At 37.6% G+C, this 24318-nt stretch overlaps 2 protein-coding genes across 2 annotated transcripts in view; one reads left to right on the forward strand and one right to left on the reverse strand.

Annotated features, from left to right (window-relative positions):
* Nucleotides 1-3770, reverse strand: part of LOC140137650 (WD repeat-containing protein 46-like) — a 36312-nt gene extending 32542 nt beyond the window's left edge. Inside the window, exon 1 of the mRNA XM_072159383.1 lies at nucleotides 3628-3770. The gene's annotated coding sequence lies outside the window, so the exon portion shown is untranslated. The remainder of the gene's footprint in view (nucleotides 1-3627) is intronic.
* A 241-nt stretch (nucleotides 3771-4011) lies between these two features.
* On the forward strand, nucleotides 4012-22779 carry LOC140137651 (cell division cycle 7-related protein kinase-like). The gene is made up of 10 exons (XM_072159384.1): nucleotides 4012-4212; nucleotides 9172-9368; nucleotides 9711-9797; nucleotides 10398-10536; nucleotides 10853-10946; nucleotides 18576-18718; nucleotides 19722-19929; nucleotides 20781-21228; nucleotides 21686-21835; nucleotides 22381-22779. The coding sequence occupies exons 1-10, from the start codon at nucleotides 4178-4180 to the stop codon at nucleotides 22743-22745; spliced, it is 1866 nt and encodes a 621-aa protein (XP_072015485.1). The 5' UTR covers nucleotides 4012-4177; the 3' UTR covers nucleotides 22746-22779.
* The last annotated feature ends 1539 nt before the right edge of the window (nucleotides 22780-24318 follow it).

The raw sequence follows: 24318 nt of genomic DNA on the forward strand, positions 1-24318 counted from the left end.
TTTTCAGCGAAAATGATTGGTGGAATAATCGAGTCGTAGGTTGGAAAGTTGCTTTCATAACGGCTTCTCCTCGCAATCGTGCGTGACCATTAGTGACCAGTGTCAGCAGGAAAATTAACAGCCGGCCTTGTCCATATATGGATTAATAATTGTCAGGATCTTCCAGTTGACTACAGTGATATTTATTTATTCATACAAAATACTGCCCTGTCTTACAAAATATCGAAGTCAATATAAAACGTAATTTCAAGCCATTTGACTGAACTTACAAACAGTTTATAAAAGATTATTGTTGAACGAGACACTGAATTAGAAATAAGATTGCAAAAGGTACGAGAATAAGTTAGCACATAGTGATGGTCTAGTGGCTAAGGCCGTGCCTGAAGTGCGTGAGGTTGCAAGTTCGAACCCTACCATAGCGTTTTTTTGTTGAAAATATTTATGATATTAGTAAACAACTTTCAGGAAGGGTTTCTGATCATTTGAAGCAGAAATAATGAGGTAAAATGAAAGAAAGCATTTTTTATCTTGACCGCCGTATGGTGTTCTATTGAAGATACCGGTAATTAAAGTTACTCTAGACAACGAAGCGCTAATTCCAATTATGTGTATGTCTAGGTAGGGTGTAAATTACAAATAATATTATGCCAAAATATCAGGTTTGAAATTCGTAAATTATTGCTGACGCTATCTCATTTTTTAATATGTAGGCTACACATAAAGAAAAACATTGCAAACGTGTTGCATAGAAATATTTTCAAATGATCATATTCATAATACTGACGGGCCTACACACATACACCATAGGCCTAACAGAACAAGAGAGAAAAAAATCGAAATGCTGTAGGATTCGAACTTTCAACCTCTCGCACTTCAAACCACGGCGTCAACCACTAGACCATCACAACATGCTGTACCATGCTCGTATCTTTTGCAATCTTATTTCTCATTCAGGGACTCGATCAACAGTAATATTTTTAAAACTGCTTTTAAGTTCAGTCAAATGAGGTGATATTACTTTTTATATTGACTTCAATATTTTGTAAGTCAATGCAGTATTTTGCTTGAATAAATAAATATCACTGGAGTCAACTGGACGATTCTGACGATTATTATTCGATATAATGAAAAAGACGGCTGCTATTTTGCTAGTGACACTTGTCACTAACGGGTCACGCAAGATTGCGACATGGGGCTGTTTTGAGAGTAACTTTCCAACCTACGACTCGATTATTCCACCAATCATTTTCGCTGAAAATTTAATACAAGCTATTAACGTTAGTTAATATCTATCATTAGAGAAAAGCATACGACCGGCGTTTACTCACTGTTGTAGATATAACCATTTTGGTGATCCTGACAGGCAATTTTTCTCATTTTCCCGGCCACTTTGGACATGTTCAAGCTTCTTTATTTTCAATATTATTCAACTTTTACTCGTTTTTTGTTCTTTGCACAAATGTTTGGTATCTTATCCCTGATCATGGTACGCAATTTAAGCAAAAAACGACCCGTGTCTCCCATTTCTGGAGCTATTTCGCTAAAACATGTTTGCCGGCCAAATTTTCAACATTTAGTTACGTAGTTCACCAACCCGTAAAAATTTTCTATCGAACAAAAGAGGTCACGAAGTTGCCGTCGTACTGCCACTCAAGCATTAACCAATCACGAGTTAACATGTTGGCAATTTAGAAAGTGTTGCCATTTCATTTCTTTCTGCACACATTGGGGTGCTATGGATTAAATGCTCTGTGGACACACAGTGACATTTTTATTGCTTGCACTGCCTTGGGCTGTATTGAGGTGTAATAATTTGAAATCATGATTTGGGGTTATGTTTAGGAGTATATACATTGAACATATCGCTCATTCTACAAAATCCGGTGCCAATCCACTGTAAAAATTGAAAAAAATAAAGTTGTTCAAAAAGACCTGATTTTTGTGTTTTTAAGAGCAAATGTATCACTACTTTCAGATGTAAAAGATTGTCAACACCACTTGTATATTTTTCTTTCAGGAAGTCATGATGTTTTTTAACACTAAAACTCAATTTAATGTGAGCTACGTTACCGGCTACAAAATGGGCTGGTTTTACTTAATCCAAGGTCATAAAAAGCAAACGAAAGATCACTTGAGTGAAATGTAACACCTATTTCACCATTTCATAGAAGTTTTGAAGATGCATAAATGAGTGCGTAACGTAGCTCACAGTAACGTAGTTCACGGGTTTTTAATGTTTTTGATGTGATTTGCGAACGTTAGAATGTTATGTCGGTTAATTCTAATATAAATGGGGTTCGATCACTGGTACCTATCACATATTATTAGGAAGTACTTGTTATACAAGTGCATACTATGGAATTCTGGTAACGTAGCTCACCAATCTTAACATGGTCGGTCGAAATTTCAATGTCTACAACATTTCTATGCCAAAAATGCTACAGCATCACGATTTTTACTGTTATTTTTAAAAACCTATGAGTGTTTCCTTACAAAAACCGTAAACTACGTTGATACCTCTGTTTTACGTCTTTCCAATAACGTGTGTTAAAAAGTGGTAACGTAGCTCACAGCGTTTTGGTGGAAAGTGCAATTTATTTTAGAATTACACAAAGACGCTTTTAATCACTAAAAATAATGTTGATATGCAATATGATGGTGCCTTATCTAATTAAAAAATAACAAATATGTAAAGATATCGCATTTATTCAAAGAAAATATTAAGGATCAGATTTGACACTTGAGCAGTGGAAACGCAATTTTAGCGATTTTCGAGCCTTTGCAAGGGTTAATCAGGCTGAAGAAAGCATTTAAAGTATGGACAACTATATATGTCCGTGTAGATCTCGTTTAGTTCTACCAGAAAAACAACATATTTGATGCCCTAAATGCTCGACAAAGTATTTGTGGACCAAAGAATGGAAAAAGGGCTATTGGCACCGGATTTTGTAGAATGAGCGATATACAGCTGAAATTTGACTGTGGATATTTAAACTTTCTTGAACAAAGTGAGTACAAATTGGGGATCATATTTTTCAGACATGGAATAAGGACTTTTAATGCAAGTTGAAAGTGGTAGGTATACAGGAATTTTTATAACTGGCGTAGTTATCATGTTTTGAAATATATACACTCTTTGACAGCTCTGTCCGTGCCTGTTTGAATGCCTGGTTATACCATGTACCCATACAGGTATCTAGGTATGGGTACATGAGACCAGGTATACATTTATCTTTTGGTCGTTATATGACTATCATTTGAGGGACTGAGTTGTTATAATATATCTTCCGAGGTGCAATTTCAGACAATAGCTGGGGATTAGTGGGGCAGAGGATATTGAATCCTTTCATGACCACTGAAGCATAGTCAAGTCTGCCAAGGACACTCGGCACAAATTGAAAGACCATGTGAACTCTCGACAAAAGAATGCATGCATGTCAGGTCATCGACACCAATTTGGTGTTTGTTATGACACCAATTTGGTGTTTGTTATGCACCTCGAAATATGTACCTTAAGTCTGTGTCTAGCATTGCTAGACATTGGCATTTCATTTTATACAAAAAATTACTAATATAATATTTGTATTAATATTATTTGATAATTTCAATTCTTAAAGAAGTAATTACCTTGTATTATTGTGAATACAGTGGCAGACTGGCAGCGCACGAAAAAGATGTGTTTATGTAGGTAAAAAATAAGCTTACTTCAACAGATCATTTCCCATTTTCACGTGTATGACCTGCACTTGCCTGTTGTATTTTACTTCCGGTTTAATTACTTTGTTTATATTTTTTGATCGAACACTTCATGTATTCATGTTATTCAATTTCTGTTGAAAATCTATTCAGCCATATACTTACCAAAAAGAAATATAAATATAAAATAAAGGATCTGAAAGAATGGAAATATCTTTGAGTGTAATATTCAGTAATAAAAATGACAAAACATAAACAGGCCGTGGTTTTTGTATCTCATTTGCATATTTGGCGCGAGTTTTGCGGCGGTATTTAATTTTTAATTACAGCCGGTCGCCCCTGTTGTTGTTGATGATGAAGAAAATGATTGGAAGTTGTCTTGTCTAAAAAGCTTTAAAATCTTGTCCATCACAATACTCTATATCTAATCTTGCTGCAGTATAAACACAGAAGTATATGTCTGTTGAAAGATTACTTTAAAATGATTCGTAGACGAAGGAGCCAATTTCAAAAAGGGTAAGCACTGAACTGTCAACTGTCATGACTGTACTGACTGAGTCTGAGTGCATGAGTGTACTGGGCACTAACTCAGCTCAGTGAGCTGAGTAGTGAGTATATATAAATAACTGACTTATTTTAATTTTTATGGGGAATCATTTGATCGAGAAATCTATCTACTATCCACGACGACACGAAAATTCGACGACGAAAATTCTAACTTTAGTATGAACAACGGATAGCTATCGTGGGTTAAATTGTGACTTGTGTTAGTCAGGCTCACATCACACACTATAGGCATGATAGGTGGCGCTATTCGTCCATAGGGACATTGAAATCGGAACGCTACTTCGCCTCCGAAGGAGGCTAGAAAGGACGCATATAGCGCGTAGGCGGTCGCGTAGTGAGGTCGAACCTTTTGTTTTGATCTTCGCGTGCTGATTTCAACCATCGCGATCTCCGCACTTTGAGCACGCCGTGAGTGTGCGACAATGCTGTCGTGAGAGCGTAAAATGAGTCAGCACGCAATATTGGGAGATAAATTTACGTGTTGCCACTACAGTTGGTCAACATTGATGAGTCTTGAATGGATTGTAGGCCTACCCAGAAATAATACAAGAAACCGTTAATAATAATCGTTTTCTTGTTGTTTTTTTTTAGTGGTTATATAGGTTCAATTCATTATTCATTTTATAGGTCATATGCCTAATAGCCTAGCTCGAAATATTATAGATAACACAAGTAAAGAGGTACCAAAGAGGTAATGAGTTATCAAAACTTGCAAAGTTTTGTCATTGTATTATGAAAAAGTTTAATTGACTTCTATTCTGAAAGATGTCATTGCAATAGGTCTATGTGTGTTTTTTACACTTTCGTTTTATTGTTATGTTGTAGGCCAATACCCTTCTCAAAAACATTGCAATAGATTGGTCTTACAAATATACATGTTTGTACAGCCGCCTTTATCAGTAATATAGTTGTTCAAACTCCAAATAACGTTTTTGTTGAGAGTGTCTGCCTCTTGTCTCTTGTGTCAAAAAAACCTCGTTTAGAGTCATATATATGCTTGTAGACAGAATTTTACGGTATAAAGGTAAAAAGTGTGAAACTACCGTAAAATATATAAGTTAAAAGTATTTTATTATGGCTGTGAAAAAGGCCTATGGGCGAAAGCTCACCAAACTTTATATATTTTACGGTAGTTTCACACTTTTTACCTAGGCCTATAATAATTATACTTACATTAGGCCTACGTCATAAGATTTAGATTGTCATTTAACAATCAATGTTACCGTATTATAAGAAAAATCTTTTTTTACATAATTATTTATAGGCCTACATATATACAGTCATCATGGTCATGGGCCTGTACATTATTATCAATTCATTACGGTACTACTTAAAATACCGACAGATTACATTTACACATATAGGCCTCCATAAATATGTACACATTATATTTTGCATATAGGCATAGGAGTATCACTTGATTTGATGGTGAAACAAGTCTACGCAATGAAAAAATCCAAAAATCAAATTCAGTCCTTTTTCAATCCATTTGATTTAGATATTCCAATAATTATCATCAACAATCAAGCGGTATACAAGATTGAAATATTTCAATCGGTAATTTAAAAGCGCAGGCCTATGAGTTTTAAAAAAATGTAAGGAACTTAATGCTAAAAGAACGTAATTCATAACGAAATTTGAACAAAAATTTTTGTAATTTGCAAAATAGGTTTCTTAGATTTTATCCCATGATTTTCTTAAACTTTAATAGACCAAACTAATTTGAATGAGGCCTAGGCCTATACAAACAGATAAAATATAACTAAGTAGGCTCTATAAGACCTATAACAAAATATTTAAGCATAGCACATAATAATGAATTTTATTTTATAGACAAGACAGCACTGGAACATATATCAGACGATTCAGATTAGGCCTATGACAAATATCAATGACACAAAAATGAAAAAACAAAACAAAGAATTACATTAAAACGAAAAACTTACATTCAATGAAAGATTAATTAAATTAATTTTGACTTTCTGTGATGAACGCAATTTTTTTTAGGCGAATTTGAAATACTCGATCACCCGAAAGTGTCAGTGAAAACAACTTGAAAACCCTAGACTTTCTTGCTACATTGATGCCATTTCATAAATCATTATTTATTTAAAGACCAAAATGGTTTTCCGGGTCGTTTTAATGCCTAAATCCGCCCAATTTTGTCAACTTTAATCAGAGTTAGTGGCTGTGCAGGAATTTGACCAGTTTTACCAGTTATTGGGCCGGCAGTGTGAGAAAAGTATGCGCCAGCTACCGCGAACACCACGTTAGGTAAACGCATAAGCACTACGCTGCGTTCCTCCTGACATTACGCACTCATCTGAGCTGGGTACTTTTTGGTACCCAGCTGTCACGGCCGTTTTTATGTCAAAAGGGCGTAACTGACGGTTTGACCAAAATTTTGTTTCTTGCCAATTTTATGTTAAAATCATAATGATTTGCCTAAAAATACGTCGTATCTGTAAGAATAATATCCCACCACCGAGGAAATGCCTTTGGAGTTTGGATTAAGACACAAAAACCTGTGAAAAACCGTCATAAATGTGGAGAAAACAACTGAAAATCGATGGCACTTTGGACCCTTTTCAGGCAGAGAGATATCACGACGCGGAGTAGTGCGCCTGACTTCATTCGAAACTGCGAGTTTCTCATCTACGCTTACGCTTTATATCATTGCATAGGGAAGTGGAATGTGCCTGTACGGTCCAAAAATGGCTTTACTGTGGGGCTCAATGGAAAAAATTACTAAAAATTAATTTTGACAACCAAAACCTGCTAAGTGATGTTGACTTGTTGGTACTGGCATAATAATGGATTCATAAGCTATCACATAGTGCAATCTATGTTCCACCAAGTGGACGCTCGTTAAAGCGCAAAAGCAATTTGTGTGTAAATCAAGACCATCCAAAACAGCTTTCTTACAGTAAAGAATAGGAGGTCATCTGGGGTTAGTGCCGTACTATTATGCTGACTTTCGTATTCGGCGAGGAGGACGATTTCGACCTCCTGGTTTGTTTACAAACAGAGAGGTAGACAAAAGACCGTTCCGCTTGTCCAAACACTCAAGTATCAGAAGGATGGTCCACAATAGCGTGATTCACGTAACATGAATAGGGATTAAAAAGCTGTCACGTAGAACCATGTGCTTCTATTGTCCAATTTGCCATCAAGATTTCATATGCAAACAGTTCAGACCCAGTACACGATCACGTCAGAAATTAATATTTTGTTCTGGGTCTGATTATTCGGACTAATCTGGGGTCACATACAGTAGTGTACATTGTACATGTGCCTGCTGTCACAATTTCACACTCAAAATTTTGGACAATTTGGTGACACTATTTTTGTCTGTAACTTCAAAAGTATTTGCATTAGAAACATGATTGACCCCTTATTGTTTAGGTAATTTGATTCTCTTTCAAATGAAAGAACTTTCAGCTAAAAATATTGAACTTCAAAATTTTATGAACATACCTACTTGTGTGCAAGATGATATTTACATAGAAATTTGAATTTTTTTTCGAGAACAGGTCGGTGAAGGAAACCTACATAAATATGTTTTCTATACTTCACTTGACCCAAATATATGATTTTTTATGGTGATGAGCTAGTCGCACACAGTGTTGCCAAAACTTTTCAGCGTCACGGCGCGGCGCATTGACTCGCCAGTCCGCGGTAACGTAGTCTCAAGCAGCCCAACTTTCTAAGCCTCCAAAAAAGCGCCCAACACCGGATATTTGGGCCGATTTACCAAAATTTAGAACGCAAAAACACCCAATTGGGCGGAAAAGCACTTGACTTTGAAACTTCCGGTACTTACTTGGAAGTCACTGACCGATCAATAAATGGTCACAAAACCCATTGTAATTTCAATTTGTAGCTTCAAAGACTCAAAACCTTTATAAATCGGCTAAATTGAAAGGAAAATACATCAAATTAGTGCCGCAGCCTGAGACTGGCAAAAGTAGCCCAATTTTAGACAAGTAGCGGCATGCTTTTTTGAGTAGCGGCAAGTGATCGCCAAGTAGCCCAATTGTGCGCCTAAGGCGCGGCGTTGGCATCACTGGTCGCACATGGAATTTTAGAGGGATTTTGATAGCAGTTCCATTATTAAAGCTGCTAATCGCCATGAGACTAAGATCTAGAAACACCCCTAAATGCTGTTTTGGGGAATTTTGCTAGCAGAATCTTTTTGATGAAAGTCAATCTTTGACAAGATGTAACTTTGTTACGGAAAGTGCTATGACAAAAATGTTTTCAGTTTTGGCTTTCTTTACTCAAGGGCTTTAAATATGTAAAATGATGCAGTTTGATGGCAAATTTGAATTCACCTAGCATACCTACATCATGACCCGGACCCTAGTTGTTCCTTCCTCACCGGGGCCATGAACGCGGTACCATGTGAAAAAGTCGGGCACCCTGAACTCATGTCACGGTGATGACGTCACACTGACGGCATCTATTTATTCAAAACACGGCGACGATAACGGTCACAAGTCTGGTCTTTTACATCCTCAAAATATGTGCTCAAAATTTACGAACATGCACCAAATATGTTTTGTTTACAAGTCTCATCTTCATGTGAGTCGTGAGGAATGGTAGGAAGTAGTATTTATGCGAAAAAGTGGTATTTTTTGTATACCCTGGAAAGGTGACTAAGGTGAAGGGTAGACATCTCAGACCTCAAACCAGAGAAGTCAGTGGAAATCGTAGTGACGGAGGTGTGAGTACCTCGGGCTAGTTACAACCCCGGGGGTTACAACAAGGCTTTGTTGTGTCAATATTGTGATCGTTTTTATACATGAATCCAGTAACAGTGCCGTACTGTATCTCTACTAAGTCTACTTTCTAGAAGTCAACATTGTTGCAATCTCAATTGCATGTATTTTCTTTCTTTTAAATCAGTATGACTGGTGATTCCAAAGTGCTCCCATGTATACCAAGGAATTCCTCTGACCAGGTCGGTAGTACAGAATCAGTTGAAAGTGCAGGAAGTGATCATGATGATGTTGCTACTGAACCAGCAGGCTACACAACACCACCGGTGACCAGAAAGCGTCGGAGACAAAGCATGAGCCCAGAGGTCAATCAAATGCCCACAGGTAAGGACTTAGGGAGCGATTTTAAAATGAATAGGATGCAACGCTACTTATTACAAGACAGTCCTACCCCAACCCTAAACTCCGTAAACAAGGACTGGACTCGAGTCAAGCAAGTTGTACCCAATTCAGTAATTGTACTGGACTTAGCTGAAGTATTGAAATGTGCATGAGGCCATTTAATAATGCTAGACATTTTTGTAGTACCATGCTCGGAAATCCTCCATGAATCAATTTGTGCAAAGATTCTTGTAAAACTTCAACATCCTCATATTTATCTTGAGTATCTTCCTTTATAGTCTACGTTTTACAATTATTACGGTATCTTTACTTTTCATTACTTAGATGAAGTGAAGGAAGAAATGCAATCTCTTCTGAAGTATGTACCCAAGCTCAATGATCTCTTCACAATTGTCAACAAAATAGGAGAAGGTAAGAAAGAAAGTTAGAAATTACAATAATTTATTTGAATATTATTCTAGGTTAATACATATGGCAGGCAAGAGCTTAGGCAGCCAGCTGTGTAGGGAGTGTTTTACACACCCAAATTGATACACACCCAGTTTTTGCCCACATGGCCTATACTTTGTACACAAATCTTAAATTTACACACCCAGTTTTTGAATTTACACACCCAAACCTTCAAGACTATGATGGCAGGTATGAGTTACCTGGCACAGCCATCTATGTGTATGAAAAAAATTTGGCAGGATTTGCTTCCAACACCAACTTAAAGAATTTAATGGCAAACATGTTATTTAAGGAAAGAACATTATAACAGTCCCATGGTTTGTAGTGTAAAATATTGGACACACCAGGACAGGGTCTTAGGCAGGATTTGAAGTTCGGTGTGTAAATTCAAAAACCTGGATGTGTAAATTTAAGATTTGTGTACAAAGTATAGGCCCATGTGGACAAAAACTGGGTCCAGGAGCCAAAACTTGGCAACCATGGGGTAAAAAACCCCGGCACCTTGGTGATACTTGTACGGTGATGATGCCTAATATATTCTGTATATTGATTCATTTTCAGGTACTTTCAGTTCAGTGTATCTTGCTAAAGTGTTAGGTCATCATGGAGGTTCAGATCAAATGTATGCCATCAAACACATCATACCAACCAGCCACCCAGACAGGATCCTGACAGAGCTTAGCTGTCTAAAAACAATAGGGTAAGTGGAAAAACCTAAGTGATAATATAAATACGAACAAAAGATAAAAATAAATAAGATAAAATTAATCAAGTGACTTAGCTAGTAATGCCTATGTTTATACCATGCCAGGGTCATTTGTTTGGCAATATTTTCGTAAAGAGGAAACACCGTAATAACCAGGCAGTTTTGGTTCACCCAAGAAGAACTGCTTTGACAGGCTTCCTCTTTAAGTGAAAATATATTATAAAATTAAAAAAGTTAGAAATCTTTAAAAGAAGTGGTCCATCTGGACTGCTGCTAATTTTGTATATTTTCAATAATTATTGTTTTACAGGGGCCAAGACAATGTGATTGGTGTAAAGCTGTGTCTGAGAGAAAGAGATCATGTCATCCTAGCTATGCCTTATTTCCCTCATCAGAAATTCCAGGTAAGTGTCTGGTCTTCCTTCCCCACATCTACATGCTGATCATTGTCAGTTGTAAGAAGCAGTACAGTTTGTCCACTCTGAAGTAGAAAGTGACAATGTGCACGTAAACTGTGAGTAGTGATGTGTCTCTGCTGCAGGTATGTGTGCCTTCAAAATCAGCATGTGTGTGTCCGCGTCTGTATTAGTCAGGGATGCAAATTGTGCGGGAGCGGGGAGCACCGCTCCTAGGAAATGACAGTCAAAATTGAGGAAATAATGCCTTGAGCAGAAAAAGAGAGAGAGGAAAAGGAGGAAGGGAGAAGAAAAAGAAAGGAGAGGGAAAGGAGGAAAGGGGAAGAAAAGGAGGAGGAGTGAGGTAGAAGATAACGGAAACAGATCTCAGCAAAACATAACAAGTTAATTGTCAACAAGTTGAGGGTCGCGAGGCAGCGAAGCTACTACTGAATGAAAGAGAGTATCTCAAGACACTGGTTGTGCAACATTTTAAGGAATTCACATGATTGTTCAAGAAATTAGAGCCTTAAGGTTAAACAAAGTGTTGAAGGGCTTTACCTCCAGAAAAAATATATTATTACCTTATACGTAAGAAAATATGTCTACTTATCATGTGAAATAAAAAAATCCGGAAAAAATTGTGTGAAAATGTGTTTTTAGCCTATTTTTTAGCTGTTATCAAGCACTATTATTCGATTTGTTTACAAGCGCCAAGCAACTGTCGTCTGGGAGAGTGATTGACATCTTTATTATTAGAGAAGAATGGAATCTGTATAGTTCATGAATATTCATGTAGTATTTACACAACCTGTATCCCAGCCATTTTTGCCTAGTTATCGTAATCGTTCATATAAGACGCCCATATGATCCATGGTGTTAAACTGATATTCAACAACTTTATATCTCTCGATCTTTGCGATCCGAAATATTGAATTTCAACTTTAGGCACATCTCTAGCAAGGTAATAAATACCTGTCACAAATAGAGGTCTTGAAATGTTACTTGCAACGTTAAAAATGTGAATAGAGAACAAATCGGGTTCAAACATGCTTCAAAAATATGAAGGTAATTGTCAACGCCTACTACCAGAATAGCCGGAAGAGGGCAGACTTCATAAGGGAGTGTTCATATATTTTAGTGGGGACAAAGAATTTGGAACTTATTTCGGGAAATTTCCTGGGTTTTTGGTTTTGTTTTTTATTTTATCTTCCTGTTCGGTGTTTTGGTTGGCACATTTTCGGGCATTTTCATGCACTTTACAGGAGTTTTTCGTGGTTTCTCTGTAGCTGCCGTGTGTACTTTTCCCCACGTAGGCCTACAGGGTATAAATCCCGGGTATAAATAAATAAATGAATAATAACATATAAAAAAAGAATCTGGAACTTCAACGTCAAAAAACAAGACAAATTGTACCCTGCTAAAAATATCAACCCATATCCTCTCTGAGAATAAAAATAATAAGACTCCAACCTCACCTGCAAAAAATATTTTTTCGGGGATAATTTATAAGGTGAAATGTGTCGTGGGATGTGCGGCAGATTTGGGGTGCATTTTCAGCCATTTAGTTTAGACTCTGTTGTATTTTTAGCCATGATTTTATTGACCCTCAGTGTCATGAAAATTAGGTTCAAGAAGGGTATTTTCAATAATTTTCTCGAAAAAGTAAATATTTGCGAAAACTTTCAGTCCAAAAGTTGATACAATTTTGGGTCTGTTTTCTTCAAATTTGGTTTAAAATCGTACCGTAGTTTTTCGTAGTCACAGCCTCACATCCTTACCCAAACCAGCTTGAGAAGGTTCCCCCGGGTGTGTGCAAATTTGTAATTTATAGACCTACACTCGTTATTTAAGCCTAAAATCAAAGTGTTAATACCATTAACACTGCCATGGCCCGTTCCCGGGCCCGTTTTGTCGTGATGACTGGCTTCCAAAATGTAGGCCTATTTTAAATTATAAATCTGGTCCCGCTTAGAGGTGTGTTTTTACCCGCGAGGTCTCTCCCTCGGGTTCGTGGATGTGCCACAGTTTTGGGGTAGGCCTACCTTTTCAACGACTATGATGGGTGGGTTTACAGCGAAGACCAACTTTTGGGCGCATTTTGGCAAACGTGCCCTTGAAAAAGCGTCAAATTAGGCCAAATTTGGATGACTTTGATCCACGCGGTACAAATGTTTTGAAGAGACCCGCCCGAGGTGTTTTTATTTAAAAAAATGGTCGGGCCTGCTAAAAAACCGCCCGGAATCAAGCATGGGTAGGCCTACCAAAATGCCTTGAGACCCCCCCAACCCAGCGCCGGGACCTACATGACATGATATTCTCCATGAGTCCACCAGAAAATATAAAAATACAACATTTTGATAGGCCTACTATATTTGTCTGTATAAAGAGCTAGGCGTGCAGGGATTTGCCGACTCAATGTTCATTTTGAACCATTAATATTTGAGCCACGGCGCTCGGGAATGTGAAAAGCGGGGAGTAGGAGCAACACATTATTCAGGACGATACGTGAGATTTTACTCATTTTCCAGCTTTTTGCGTGAGATTTATTACGTGGCGTGAGATTATACTACCTTGGCGTGAGACCGTGAGAAAGTGACCCAATCGCGTGAGACTCACGGCCAATGCGTGAGAGTTGACAGCCCTGCTTGTAGGCCTACCGCGTATGTCTACCGTGATGACAGTAGCGTAGCTGCCGGGGGGGCAATTGCAAAAATTGCCTATTTGGGCCCCCCCCCTAGTGCAAGGAAAAAAGAGGGAAAGGGGGGGGGGGAGAAAGAGGAAAAAAGAGAGGAGAGGGTGAGAGGAGGGGCAGAGAGATGGGGAATCCAAACGATATGCAATACAGCTCAATAGGCCTACCATATACGATTATGATAAGCCTGGCAAAATTGTCTATTTGGGCCCCCGCCCCAGTGGGAAATTTGGTGGATATTTGGGCCCCTCCCCATAGGGCCTACAGTCTTGCCCCTCCTGGAAAAAATCCCAGCTACGCCGCTGCGTGATGATGTTGCAAAGTTGCGGAAGTTCATTCATAAATTTCCCATTTCCACTCGACAACAACAGACCAGCACGCAGCCATGTAGCTAATCCCGAGCTAATCAGAGACATGTGCGTTTCTCTTTCAACAGAAAATAATGTGACCATGTGACTGACACGATGTACGCTTCAAATAATTATGCTCTCGGCGTCAAAAGTATGATAATGGAAAAAATTTATAATGAACACTCCCTTATTTAGCCACACCTTTCTCGTGTTGCCTGGTATATCAGCAAAATCCTACACTATCGCCTTCCCTTGGTAAAATCCCTGATAAAAACTCGTGATATTGAAATTGAATTTCAGCGCCAGAACTTCCGTCATTCTAGCATCATGGATGGATAGGCTATGCAGTGGCGCCCGCTTAGGGGGGCAGTATTTCCCCCAATATTTTTCTTTCTCATCCAGTTTTTAGGCAAAATCCCCACAATTATGTAATTTTCCACTTTTTGCGGCAATTTCAAGTGCAATAAGTGCCCCGTCTCAAATTCACTTCCCCGGCCCCATGCCCGGAAAAAAAAATTCTGGTTCCGCCACTCACGGGTATGGCCATAGCTAGAAGCGCGCCCCCGTTGCCCTTGGTTATGCTGGACGTGTATGAGAAATTTAGAGCTTGTTCAATTCCGCCAATTTTAGAAATTTTAAAGGTAGGCCTATATACAGTGTAGGCATGTATATAGCCTATAGAAAAACGGATCACAGTCAAATAAAATATAAAAATCGTAGGCCCAATAATTTTACTAATGGCATTTATTGAGCTGCTCACTTCTTGAAAATCCTATGGTTTAATATTGATATTATATAATTGAGCTCCTTGTCAAGCTCCTCAGTAGGCCTACACATAGGAGAGTGACTAACTGAGCTCCCGCTATTTTCAGAAATGAAGGCCTGGCCTATTAAATGAATAATTAGGATTGAGGCAGCCTTTTGTTTCATTTTACAGAACTTTTTAATCCCCCAAAATTAGTGGTTTTTTTAATGGGGAGTAGGCTTTTAAAAGCGAAATTCAAATTTGGCAATATTTTCCATTGCTTAATGAATTGATCTGCGTGAAAATGCCTAAACATGTGGCCAGAGCGGGATGACTGGTATAAAAATCTTAACTTGTGAGAAAGGACGTAGGCCTATGGGGTTGCATGAGGCTGTGGATCACGAAATGCCCCTTTAATGTGTGCTAGGTAAAGTCATTCTTCCTTTCGACCTGCCAAAATCAGTAATTTTATTCCCTCCCCGGCCCCGACTTGCCAAAAATTGCTTTCTCGAAGGCTGTGCAATCAGTACCGGTATTAGCCTACTAATTATAAGCCAAAATTTCCAAGCGACTCGCTAAAAATCGATTGCCTCCCATCTCGGCCAGCCGAAAATCGCTTGTCCGCACCCCCCCTGGACTGCCAAATTTTTGTGGCCCCTCCCCTTGGCCTGCCAAAATGCCCCATCCCTTTGCATATAGCCTATATATAGGCATATGCCAATTTTTTGGGATCCCCAATTTCCATACCCATACCCATACCTTAAATGGATTTCTAAATATCTACCTGTTGCAAAAGCGCAGCGTTGGCGCTGGATTTTAAGCTAGAAAATACCTAAATATTTTAAAATCCAAACTCGGCAACACCACTTGCCCTCGGCAACACCACTTGGCAAATACAGCCCGTCGTAACAATGTCGTACGTAAACATGTGTTTTAAAAAGAAATGAGAGTGTCACTTCTGTCCAAAAATTTCAATTTTGGCCTTGAGCAGCGACAATCAGAGGTAAGAAAAACACAGTATGACGCAGCTTGAAATATAGAATCACTATATCAATTTTGAAGTGTGTACTTCAAAGCACAAGCCGAAACGAGGTGAAATGGTTCGAAAAAAAAATTGATTTCGCTGTATCTTTTTATCGCGAAACTAGACAATTTGGCAGCAGCGAGTCGGAAAAATAGCAAATATCTCAATTTTCTGCTATCGAAATGAAAATTTAAATAGCACCTGCATGCAGAAGAGGGTTTATAGAAATAATGTAGGTCAGAATTTTGTCTATGAAATCTTGCACGGAATTATTATTACTGGTTACAAAACGACATACAAGTGGAGGCCATTTTACTTCAAATTCGGCCAACATTTTAAGCTTACATAAAAATCGAGACAACCAATATCAAGAATGAATATGCACATTCTTTTATTGACTTGTTTGTAATGTCGTCGAAGTTCCCAACAAAATCGCCACTTCCAATGAGAAATTATGGCCGTGTTCCCAAAAATCTTGATGCTCGGATATTGAAAAAAATTTGAAATGTTTGAAAAGTACATTTCATTTTGAGCCAAGTGGAAAATTCAAGCATAATAATGACCCTTACACTTTCAGCTTTTAGACGTAGTTTGCGTTTTCTCTCTCCGATATTTATTTCCAGAAATAGATAAGTTTAAAGGGGGCTACGTGCATCCCATATTGCTTCTGAAAATGGCAAAATTGTGTATAACCTTAAAAGAGGAAGGAGTTAGAATATGGAAATGGGTAGCAATGCATTTGAGGAATTTACAATTCATCACGAGACTAGGCTTCAATGTAATTCAAGAGGAAAAAAGAAGTTGTGTGAAGGCAGGTGGAAATAGGGCACCTATCTGAGGAAATTAATACTAGGCCTGGCATTTTCGGGTAATTTTGTACCCGGGTACCCGCCGCAATTTTAGGGCGGGTAACCGGGTACCAAAATAAAAAAAAAAAAAAAAAAAAAAAAAAAAAAAAAAAATTTTTTTTTTTTTTTTTTTTTTTTAAGTTTAAAAAAAATAAGACAATAATAAAAAAATGCTAGGATCATAAAACCAAAAAAAAAAAAAAAAAAAAATTCAAGATATTTTGTTATTTTTTATATGAAAATTGATAATTTGTATTCATGTCATAGTCTATTAATGATTTCAAAATGTATTGAATTTGAATTGAGGGGCAATTAGGATTACATGGAAAAATTGTAGTCATTAAGGAAAAATTCAATACTAAAAAAATCAGAAGTTCAAGTGAGGAGAAAACGACCTTGAAAATCTTTAGAAAATAAATTTTTTAAGAAAAAACAAAGCACTGAACAAGTTGTAAAGGCAAGGAAATGGACCCAAATCAACATTAAGAGGGTAAAAACCTAAAAAGACAGTTAGCCAACCATGCAATGGTAACAAAAATGGAGAAACAAACGTCAGCAAATGGACCATATGTCACCACTTTAGCTTCAATATGCCTAAATTTTTCGTGCGCTTCGCGCGTATTTGCACCCTTAACTTATTCCCCCCATCCCCTTAACCCCATCCCCCCAATGTCAAAAAGAAATCTACGCCACTGGTTGCAGGACTTAGGAGACTTTGATGGACAGTATTTTCATAACAGTGTTCAGTGGTAACTCTGACTCTGAATCTACACAGAGCTCACTTTACACATGATTTTGCTCACCGAATGCAACTGGCTGAGAAAGATTTCTGAGATACTGGACTGAAGAGTAATGACAAAATACAATGCTCCCATGACTTTGTCAACAAGTCTATCAAACATAGATCGCAAGTTCTTACATAAAATTTGGGAAGAAGTGCTTGAGACAATGGAGCAATGCCCTGCAGGGGGCAGAGGGCAAAGAGAAATGTGCTCACTCTGACAAAAAATGAAAGAGAAAATCAGGTGGGGGCAAAGGAAAAGAAAAGGGGAAAGGAGACCGCGTCCCACCAAAATTCCCCCAAATTATGTGCCAAACTAGTGTAAAATACCAAATTTTCGCGCGCTACGCACGCACATCGTCTCAATAAAACCCTAGTTTAAAAGCTCAAATAATTAACATGTAGAGTCTCTCTGAAAAAAAAAACTATGTTACCATTGTCATCTTCGAAGTGTAGAATAAAGATATTTTATGTCTGGTTATGCATGCTTGAGGAAATCTTGAGCCTAAAATCCTTGCTCCTGAGGAAGAAATCACAATTTGCACCCCTGGTATTAGTACTTCAGAGTAGACTGACTGTAGTGATCCAGGAGGGTGGCAAGATAAATAAATAATCTTGTATCTCTTCAAAGTAGTCACAAAGAACGTAGTGTTTTTGGTGGCATACTTTGTATTCGGTCACTCTATTAGAAAGAGCCGATAATACTGATAAATTGGTTATAGTTGCTAGCATACCCCATGTCAGATCATTAGCAGTTGAAACCATATCAACTTGAGGGTGGCAGAAATCATAGTTGCTAGCTACAGCAGAATTGCAAGTAGGGTTTGTTTCAATCATTTGCACAATCAGCAGGGATTTGTCTTTCGCTCCTTGTGACTGCTACATTCATACAGGGTAACAATTTTTTAAACATTTTGCCGTCTTCTTGACTAATTTGATCACAAAACTGCACTTTTTATGCTAATTATTGCCTTGTGATGTCAGAATTTGGCAATGAGAAACATTTGGGTTAACTAAATTTGCACCAAAAATAAGTTTAATAAATACAATTGCAAATTATGATACACTTCTAATAAAGGTTATGTACTTGAATATTTGATTCTCACTGCACAGTTCTAACATTAAGGAGACTTTATAAATGCAGACTTTTCACTTGTAAGATAAATCAATCACATTTTTTACAATCTATTTCTAGGATTATGTGAGAGAAATGCCCATCACAGAGGTGAAAGAATATATGTACAACCTGTTGTTGGCACTGCGTAGAGTGCATCAATACAATGTCATTCACCGAGATGTCAAGCCTAGTAACTTCCTATACAACCGAAAGACAAAAAGGTAAGATATTGTAATATGAAACTACATTTACTCTTAAAACAAATTTAAAATGAGCGATAGATGGAAAATTTTGTTGTGTGTATTTGAAACCTCACTTGGTGTGATGCAACGTTATTCTCATTTGATAGTAGAGTTTTTAAAATGACAAATTTGGGTATTTCTCTCTATTGAAGTGATTCATGCAGACTTTTGGAATGGGCTCATTACAATGTGACAGTAGTGCATAATTATGTGTTTCAAGGAAGTCTGTTTAAATTTTGTGTGAGAAGTTGCAACCTGGCCAATGAGGCATCAACATTCTCAATCGGCTACATATTTGGTAATTTAGTTTAGTGTTTTTAAGATTGTTTGAACTATAAAGATTTTTTTGTGCACAATACAGATGCGAAATATATCCAAAGGCTGTCAGAAATCCAATTGAAATGGGTCTTAAACCATACTTGAACATATGTAAAGTCTGAATGAATAATGAACAAAACTCGACATTGAAAATTGCTCTTGATTGTGTAGCATATTGCCTCTGACAATGATTGTATTGCCCATACATATGAAGAGCTTATTTCCAAACCATCTTAAGTCCACTATCCCATGTTTCTGATTTCCCTGTGTGATATTGCAATGTGTTGTGATGCTAGGTATTATAATTTCAGTTGGATGCACGGTCATGCACCATTACAAAGCAAACAGTGGATGGACGCACAGTAACAATACTGTGTGTAGCCTAAATGACAACAATAGTCTGCATATTGTTATGGTAAATAATAGCTTGTTCAATGTTCATATAGTACAACTCATTGTTGCTAATATCAAACTTGTCAAAGTAATTGTGATTGTATCTCACAAGTAAATGAGACACATGGGGTTGTGGACTTAACACTGTTTGGAAATAAGCTCTTCATATTATAGATACTTTATATATATAGTGAAAAAGTTACAATTCCTGTGTGAGTTCACTGTTACACATATTTTAATTACAATTTTGTGGGGTCAATTTTTCTTATAGATATGCCTTAGTTGATTTCGGCTTGGCACAGAAAGTATCCCAGGTAGCTTCCAGATTACAGCTAGGATATTCAACACCTGTAAGAGGCAGCATACCATCCAAGAACGAATCCCAAGGACAGTATTCCAACAGAACGCCATCAAATCTTGACGCTCAGGGCTCAGTGCACCGAAGGACACGAAGGGTTGCATCGGTTGCTGAAAACCAGGTATGGATCACAGATTTCATCTATTTTTGATTACACATTCCCTAATTTTGCCATCCAGACCTAACTCCAGTACAACTTGGAAGGCAATTATTCAGGAAAATTTGCGCTATACATCGCAACTTTGTAAGTCGGATGAGGAGCAGACTGGCAAAGAAATACATTCTGTTGCAATTCATGTATACTCCCTTTGGAAACACTTGATTGTTTTTCATATTTGGCAAGTATAATTATGCTGTGACAGGAGTAAGCAGTGTTAACAGCCTACATATAGTTTGACTGACATATTCTCTGTGTTTTCTTATTGTGAAAAAAAAAAAACATGAGAATTGACCTTCCTGATAAAATTTTTAGAAAAAAAAAAAGTGATTGAGAATAAGTGAAGAAGTCATGTTGGTGATGGTGTATCGATGCCTCTGACTCCTCCAGGCTAGCCTGTTGGGGTATTATTTTCTTGTTTTTTTACTTTTGAATGTAATATATAGCCGAATTTGCTAAATAAATAAACTATAAATTTGATGGATATTGTCATCACATAATGATGAAGTATCGATGAGCCAGGTATATGAACTAATTGGGCTGACCATGTGTTGTTTTTGTGATTGCACTTGCTGATAAAAAAAGCTTAATAATTGGAAATTATAAAAAAATGCTGGAATGGAACACATCAAAAACCTATGATGAATATTAGAAAATGATACAAATCTCATACTTTTGTCCATTTTGCTTATTTTTTGCTGATTTGCATTAAAAATTTGCCTAGTGGCATAGAAACCAAATTGATCTAATCAAGTTCTGTAATCAATATCTGCTAATATCTGCTATAATTGATCTTAATCTGTTTATATTTTCAGACTCCTTCCCCATTAATCCTATCACATCAAAAGAGGCGGCCATCAGAGCCAACGATACAGCCATCACCAAGACTCACTGAACTCAGCATCAATACATTCCAATCCAGAACACCACCTGTCAAGGATGACGCCAACGAGAAAAAACCATTCCGATCTCCAAAAAGCCTGATGGCTAAGAAGCTTATGATGGCCAAGCATCTGCAACACACCCGGACTTTGTCGCTCACCAAACCAACCAAGAAGGTCATCGAGCAGGAAGTGTCGGTACGCCCTCGGTCATCATCCCTAACACGCATCAGTCTTCAGAGTAAAGGCACATGTAATTGTTATGGTCAACCTCAGGTGTGCTCTCTGTGTATGAGTCGTAGCAATCAGCAGGCGCCTAGAGCGGGCACCCCCGGGTTTCGTTCACCAGAAGTGCTGCTTAAACATCCGCATCAAACTACAGGTAAGCTAGGAGATGTCGGACATAACGGGACATTGCAATGTATTCTTGATGGGTGAAAACTAAGAACAGCTGTATGGAATTCCCTCTGAAAAGTTTGTTTTGGGCCGGAGTGGTTAGCAAAAATCTGTGAAGTGTGTAGAGCCCTGTGGGATTGCATCATGCATTATAATAAATCCCAGATTTATTTTTCTAATATTTAAGCCTGAATTTACACTCGACCACTTAGCGATTGTGATGCATCACTTTTGAAAACCGTTGGGCAATTGCTTGTGAAAAGCGGTGCAATGCATAATTGCAGCGAACAATCACATTACTTGAACATGTGTCAGAGGTCAAAATCAGAAACGTTTGAGATGGGTCTTCTTTTTGTAGTAACATTGACACAATCAGAATTGAAAATCTATTTTCATCAAAACAAATATTTTTGAAAAATAAGTTTCCGTTCTCTTTTTTGCAGCTGTAGATATGTGGGCTGCTGGTGTGATCTTCCTGTCTATTCTTAGTGGTCGATATCCATTCTTCAAGGCTCAAGATGATATGACAGCTTTGACGCAGATAATGAGCATCTTTGGGACAGACGCAATGATGCAAGCAGCACAAAGATATGGTAGGAACAGTTATAAAATGTTATCAGTAATAGCCAGGGTCCTTTCTTACATGAACCATTGTGATAGTGTTTTAGGGACTGCCTTTTGAGGAGAGCGAGAGCAATCACTGTCTACTGCATTCCTTAAATCTGATATAAGAGAGTGATTTTTTTATATTTTTATCTCTCCTTAGTTGACCATTCTCTCCTAACATTCAACTGTAAATGCTCTAAACAGCTCTCCTTGAAGGCTCCAGAAGAGCTATTTAATATGCTCTCCTGCAAATTCCAAAAGACAGTCCCTGTTGTGTGACATTGTAAATGGGACCAAGTTTGTTAAACAAAAATGGCTACCATTTTAATTTTGTCAACAACTTCTTGATTTATTTTAAATAGTCTTAGGGTGGTATTTAGATGTTGAACTTGTGAACCCTTTATCATTGCAAATTCCTAGCCAATCATCTTGAAATTTGCTATCCAATGATTTTGAATAACTTTGCTTTGAAGTTCTACTTCCTTTGTCTGGTGCCTTATTTGACCATTCATGAATGTTTCCTTTGTTGCAGGCAAGAATCTCATCTGTGGTGTCAGACTTCCAGCCTTGAACCTCAAACACATGTGTGAACAATTAAGAAATCCACAAGATGTTGACGAATCTCCAAAGAGACGGAGGCGCAGCAATTCCTCGGAAAGATCAACACCGCAAGAATCCACCACAAGAAAGCAGAGGTCGCCAAACAGCAAAAGTGGTCCATCTCCAAAAGTAGAGGGCGGGAGCTCTCGAAGAAAAGAATCAAGAAGCCCTACTGATAAAGATTGCGTTTTTCCAGATTCAGCGTATGATTTGTTGGCGAGGATGCTCGAGTTGGATCCAGCCCGCAGGATATCAGCGGAAGACGCTCTTAAACATTCATTTCTAGCAGATGTATAGAGTGTAGGTTTAATGTGTACTGACTACTGAGACAGGAGACAGGCTGATATATCAACTGTGTTATCCTCCTTCAAAAGTCCACAGTTGCGGGTGAAAATAAGGGGTTGTGTCATTATTTCGAAGGACCGTTATTCTGAAGGGTCTTGTTCCAAAAGGTCATTAATTCAAATTTACAAGGTTCGTTATTCTGAAGGTTTATTACGCTGGAGGTTTGTTATTCCAAAGGGTCATTACTCGGAAATTTTGATTAATGACCCTCGGAATGATGAACCTTAGGAGTAATGAACCTTTGGAATAACAACCCTTCATAGTAATGAACCTTTAGAATGATTGCCCATCGGTATAGCGAACCGTAGCCGAAAGTAGATGCGGAAACACAAATACCTTACAAATATTTTGTATCATATTTCAATGAATTTTTAAATTATATTGATTTCTGCGAGTACCAAAAGTGATTTTAAAAATGAATTTATAAAAAAAAGAAATAGCTGTAAATAAATTTTGTATAAATTGAAGGAAAAAATTGTAAAATATATCCATGTCATGTATGAAAGGGTTAAAAACCCACCAATGAATTTAAGTGATACTATATAGCTTTTATGCATTATTACCCTATCCCCGCATATCGTCAACAGGGTCCTTAAAACTTGTGAAGCCATATTTTTTCAGCTTTGACCGTTAGTAATTGCCATGAGCATGAACAGGTGTATTAACATACACTGGTCAACCTGTCATCATTGGCCACTATTCACAGCTGGACTTAGGTCGCTTTAGGATCAAACCATACTAAATGCCCTCTGGCAATTCCAGCTCTGCTCAGTGTAGGCACTGCATGCTGTTTTCACAGCAGATGTCAAGAGCTGTAGTGGAATTTGAGATCAAAAAATGCTGGTATTCAATTTTGCAAAATGAGACCAGTGGAACAAAAAAATTTTACCCTTGATTTTCCGCTAATCGGGTGGTAATTTAGCTTCAGTTTTTTAAAGGATGTCTCCGGCAATCACAACATTATGCATTATATGTTAGACAAATAATTATCAAGCACGAATCACATGGTTTTATTTAAAATAAACTAGTACTGACCATAAAAACAAATAAAAACAGCCGGCTCTCAACACACGATATTCAAAATTCCTGCGCCAAAATTGTCTAGTGCAATGACGTAATGGTTATTTGTGCTCAATTGTCGCTAGCCTTTGTATTACTGTGACGTCTCTGCACTGGACAATTTCGGTGCTCGGGAATTTTGAATATCGTGTGTTAATGAGAGATGGCTGTATTCATTCATTTTTATGGTCAATATGAGCTTGTTTCAAATAAAACCATGTGATTTGTGATTGATAATTAATTTTCTAACATAAGGCATAATGTTGTGATTGCCAGAGACGTCCTTTAAGGACCTGTTCACCAAATGGGGAATGTGGCGAAATGAGGCTTGTGTAATTTTCACACTAATTATATTCGCATAAAATGCAGCACAGTCATCCAATTTTTTTAATTTTTGCCTTTCTTGCAACAATTAGAGTGTTTAAAAACTTGATTATTTCAATATTTAGAGTGACTCTTTGAATCA

This window comes from Amphiura filiformis, chromosome 17, assembly GCF_039555335.1.
Source record: "Amphiura filiformis chromosome 17, Afil_fr2py, whole genome shotgun sequence".
Classification (NCBI taxonomy): domain Eukaryota; kingdom Metazoa; phylum Echinodermata; class Ophiuroidea; order Amphilepidida; family Amphiuridae; genus Amphiura; species Amphiura filiformis.